Source organism: Myotis brandtii, unplaced genomic scaffold (genome assembly GCF_000412655.1).
Source record: "Myotis brandtii unplaced genomic scaffold, ASM41265v1 scaffold7029, whole genome shotgun sequence".
NCBI lineage: Eukaryota > Metazoa > Chordata > Mammalia > Chiroptera > Vespertilionidae > Myotis > Myotis brandtii.
In genome coordinates this window covers 20138-25664 of record NW_005370759.1, presented here as the reverse complement: position 1 = coordinate 25664, position 5527 = coordinate 20138, and the positions used below count along the sequence as shown (strand labels likewise).

The 5527-nt window shown below is 40.1% G+C and overlaps 1 protein-coding gene across 1 annotated transcript; it reads right to left on the bottom strand.

Annotated features, from left to right (window-relative positions):
* Window positions 1–3788: 3788 nt before the first annotated feature.
* LOC102248304 (olfactory receptor-like protein DTMT) lies at window positions 3789–4738 on the bottom strand. Its single transcript, XM_005882300.2, has one exon. The coding sequence runs from the start codon at window positions 4736–4738 to the stop codon at window positions 3794–3796; it is 945 nt and encodes a 314-aa protein (XP_005882362.1). The 3' UTR covers window positions 3789–3793.
* Window positions 4739–5527: the final 789 nt, after the last annotated feature.

Sequence of the window (5527 nt, the reverse complement as noted above, 5' to 3'; positions counted from 1 at the left end):
GTAAGATTTATAGCTAAGTATTTAATTATTTAGTGCTATAATAAATGGTACTTTAAAGTGTTTCTTCACTTTCTACATCTTCATTACTAGTTGATATTAATATAAATTATAATGTGTTAATATTTCTTTATTTACATACAGAATAAAAACTTAATATATGGGAGAGTTTAAAAATGATGGTAGAAGTAAGTGGATGCTGCATAGACATGCTCCCAGGAACAAACTGGAATTACAACTAAAATACAGAAAATCTTCCTGAATAATCAATGGAAGACTCGGAGGAGAGAACCCTGATGCCCGAGGACCAAAAGTGGAGACTGCATAGAGACTGGTAGGAGGGGCGGAGGCATGAAAGGGCTGGCTGGGCACCCACAGACAGCAATTGAAGTTTCAGAGAGATATCTCAGCTGTGGGGGGTTGCCACTAAGTACTCTGGGATCTAATCCCCAAGTTGGACCCCCACCAGAGAGCACCACAACTGAGAAGGGTACCCACATAACATCTGGCTGTGAAAAGCAGCAGGGTTGCTATTTGCCAGGGAATGACAGTGGAAAATTCAGGATCCCTCTTAAAGGGCCAACACACAAAATTCCCTGGGGAGTCCCTTCCCTTCCCCCCAACCCCCATGCTTCGAGAGTGAGTGTGAAATGTACTGGAGTTATGTGAGCAGAAGCCAGGATTGGGAACTCGGGGGTTAGAGCTTATTAGGCAGACACCCCCAATTTCCTGGGCTGAGTCATTCCCTCACACAGAAGAGGACATCTTTCCCACACAGACATTTACCTTGTCTGGGGGGAAGACAGCAAACCCACCCTATTGAAAAACACCTTGCCCTGAGGCCACTTAAGAAAATAAAAATAACAATGAGCCTCCAGGCAGAAGCAACTGTTGAAAAAACTCTCCCCACACTTGAAGATGATTGCCTGGGGCCATCCAAGTTAGAATCCTATCAGTCTATAGGCAGAGGCTGTCTCTGGAGGCTTTGAGTCTTTGCCTGATCTAATTAGTAAAACAGAGTTTGACACTGTCCTGCACTAAAGATTGAGAGGTGCAGAGGATCTACCTAATATATAGTCACAAACCCAAACAGACAACCAAAATGAGGAGACAAAGAAACAACCCCCAAACGAAAGAACATTTCAAATGAAAGAACAAGAGAATTCTCTAGAAGAAGAGATAAATAAAGCAGAGATAAGAAATTTGTCTGAAACAGAGTTCAGAGTAATGATGGTAAAGATGCTCAACAACATGAAAAAAGATATAGTAAATATGAAAAAATTCAGTTGGAAATAAAGAATGACATAACACAAATAAAGAACATATTGGAAGGAATACACAGCAGATTAGGGGAAGCTGAGGATCAAATCAGTGAATTAGAAAACACAGTTGAAAAAAATCACTCAATCAGAGAACCAAAAAGAAAAAAACAATTAAAAAACAAGAGAACAGCTTTAGGCCGTGGTTGGCAAACCACGGCTCACGAGCCACATGTGGCTCTTTGGCCCATTGAGTGTTGGTCTGCCACAAAATACCACATGTGGGCATGCACGTACAGTGCAATTGAAACTTCATGGCCATGCGCAGAAGTCGGTATTTTGTGGAAGAGCCAATATTTTGTGGAAGAGCCACACTCAAGGGGCCAAAGAGCTGCATGTGGCTTGAGAGCCGCGGTTTGCTGAGCCGCAGTTTGCCGACCACTAGCTTAAAGGAACTGTGGGACAATGTGAAATGTAACAATATTAAGAGAGCAGGTATGCCAGAAGAGGCAGAAAGGGAAAAGGGGATAGAGAACGTGTTTGAAGAAATAATGGCAGAAAACTTCCCTAACTTGGTAAAGGAAAAAGTCACACAAGTTCTGGACGCACAGAGAAACTCCAAAAAAAAAGTAAGAACCCAAACAGGCCCACACCCAGACACATCATAATCAAAATGCCAAAAATTAAAGACAAAGAGAGAATCTTAAAGGCAGCAAGAGAAAATCAAACTGTTACCTACAAAGGAATTCCCATAAGGCTGACACTTGATTTCTCATCAGGCCAGAGGGAATGGCATGAAGTACTCAAGGTAATGGAAAGCAAGGATCTGAAACCAAGATTACTCCTCCCTCCCCCCGCAAGGCTATCATTCAAAATAGATAGTCAAATAAAGAGCTTCCAAGACAAAAAATAAAAAAAATAAAAAAGTTAAAGGATTATATCACAACCAAGCCTGCATTACAAGAAATGCTAAAGGGACTGCTGTAATGAGAAGAAGAAACAAAGAGAGAAATCTAGGCATACAAAATTAAAATGGCAATAAATAAGTACCTATCAATAATAGCCCTAAATGTAAATGGATTAAATGCTCCATTTAAAAGGCATAGGATAGCTGAATGGATACAAAAACATGACCCAACGATATGCTGTCTACAAGAGACCCACCACAGAACTAAAGACACACACAGGATGAGAGTGAAGAGATGGAAAAACACTTTCCATGAAAATGAAAAAGAAAAAAAAGCTGGAGTAGCAATATTCATATCTGACAAAGTAGACTACAAAATGAATGTCATCACAAGAGACAATAAGGATCACTACATAATACTAAAGAGATCTATCCAACAAGAGGATATAACCCTGGTAAACATATATGCATCCAATATAGGAGCACCTAAGTATATTTAAAAAAATTCTAGAGGATTTTAAAAGAGAGACCGACAACAATACAGTCATTATAAAGGACTTTAACACCCCACTGACTTCACTGGATAGATCTTCCAGACAAAAACTTAACAAGGAATCAGTGACTCTAAAGGACACACTGGATCAGATGGATTTCATTGACATTTATAGAACATTTCACCCCAATGTGGCAGAATGTACATTCTTCTCAAATGCACATGGATCATTCACAAAGATAGACCACATATTAGGACACAAAACAAGTCTCTACAAGTTCAAGAAGATTGAAATCATATCAAGCATCTTCTCAGATTACAGTGGAGTGAAATTAGAAATCAACTACAGTAAAAACACCCCAAAACATTCAAACACATGGAGGCTAAATAGCATGTTATTAAACAATGAATGGGTTACAAGCAAGATCAAGAAAGAAATAAAAAACTTCCTGAAAACAAATGAAAATGAACAGACAACAACCCAAAATCACTGGGACACAGCAAAATCAATCCTGAGAGAGAGTACTGTGAACACTTGCTGAGGAAGACATAAGTTAAGAATTTATAGTCAACAACAAAAAAGTCCAGTGTAGCAGAGGTAATCAAGAGAGTGACAAGTTTGTGTTTTATTCAATATTGACTTGGGAGAACAAATATTTTTAAAGCAGAGTTTTGGTTAAAAAACACATGATAAATTATTGCTTTAATAACTGGAGACACATAGATCAGTTCAAAGTTTTTAAATAATGCTTCTTCAGGATCACCTGCAATAATAAAAAGGAAGACTTTGCTAACAAGTCACTGAGATCCTGTTTCTGAGTTCAACTATGCACCTCCTCATCATCTCTTTTACTTACTGTATAATTGTTTAGAATGTCATTTCTTTTAAAAACATCAATTCTAAAAAAAGAGTAGGTTAATATCACAATATTTTTTTACAAAAAAGATCTATTAGTTTTTTAATTTATCTTTACTGTTTAAAGTATTACAGGTGTCCCTCTTTCTCCTCCATTAACTCCCCTGCTCCCCACTTCCTTCCCATCCCCAGTCCTTCACCCCATTATGGTCTGTGTCCATGGGTTTTTAATATGAATTTGTCTACAGGATAAAATTATTCAAAAATACTAAGCTTTATCATCATACAGAAAAGGGAGTTTTCTTTCTACAAAAGACTCTTCCCAGGGCTCCCTTCATGTCTCTGTTCCTCAGGCTGTAGATGAACGGGTTCAGCATGGGTGTCACCACAGTGTACATCATAGCCATGACCATATCCTTCACAGTAGAATTATCAGCTGATGGGCATAAATAGAGACCAATAACTGTCCCATAGAACAGTGACACCACAGCCAGGTGGGAGCCACAGGTGGAGAAGGCCTTGTGCATACCTCTAGCAGAAGGGACCTTGAGAATAGATGACACAATTCGTGCATAGGACGTGATGATGAGTAGGAACGGGATGACAAGAATGAGCCCTCCCATGATAAATATCACCAAGTCATTAACTCGTGTGTCAGAGCAGGACAGCTTCAGCAGAGCAGACATGTCACAGAAAAAGTGAGGAATCACATTGTCGGCACAAAAACACAACCTGGCCATGAGCAGAGTGTGTAACATGGCATGCAACGTGGTCAGCCCCCAGGAGAGCGCCACCAGGGAGAGACAGAGCTTGGGGCTCATGATGGTGGTGTAGTGCAGGGGGAAGCAGATGGCCACATAGCGGTCATAGGCCATGGCCACAAGGAGGAAGCTCTCCAGGTCTCCAAAAAACAGGAAGAAGTACATCTGGGTCAGGCAGCCTGTGTAGGGGATGGATGGGACTTGGCTCTGCATGTTCTGCAGCAACTTGGGCATTGTGACAGAGGAGAAGCAGAGGTCAGAGAAGGACAAGTTACTGAGAAACAAATACATGGGCGTGTGGAGCTGAGAGTCCAGGCGAATCAGGAAAATGATGAGGAGGTTCCCCAGGACGGTGGTACCGTACATGACCAGGAACAAGGCATAGAACAGGTTTTGCTGCTCTGACTCGATGGGCAGGCCCTGGAGGAGGAACTCTGTGATGGCAGTTTGATTCCATCCTGCCATATACTTCTTCAATGCCTTTAAGTAGAAACAACAGTGTCCATTAAAATCTCAATTTAAATAAAACATATTTTGTACTATGTGGTCTATTAGACGGTCTGCAAAAATGCATTATATCAGTTTCATCACGATAATATAACCTCTAGACCCCAAATCTCTATAATCACAATCCTTATTATGGAAAAGCCTTATTTTCATCAATTCTCTTTAACAAGTAACAATATTCCAGCCTTTCTAACACACTCTTATCTATTTCCTTTAACACAATAGATATTGCTTTTCCTCGTATCTGCCTGCCCAGAAAGCCTCAGTAACTGTACTTGGCTCCTGCCCTGTCAATATCTTACATGTTGAGGTTCCAGGGCTTTTCATAAACATTGTTCTCTTATAATTCCACACATACCACCAAGAAAAAATCAACAATTCCAAAGGCTTCAATTACTATTTAGAATTGAGTTGTAGATGACGCTCTAACTTATAAAACTGTGTACCCATTTTCCTAATGATTATCTTTCCTTGGATGTATCACACACATTTTAAAGTAAGCAGATTCATGATCTCATCTCGCCTCTCTGCCAATCTTGACCTCCTCTAATTTCCTATATCCCAGTAAGAGAGATCCAGGTTCTCCAGTCAGAAACCGGAGAGTTTTCATTCCTTACTCTCACCATCATACAATCTGCCAACTGTCCTATAGATTTTCTGCTTCTCATCAACTCCTTATCTCAAATGTCACTAACCTAGACCAGGAAGGCATCATATCGTGTCTGTACTATTGGAACAGCCTCTTAA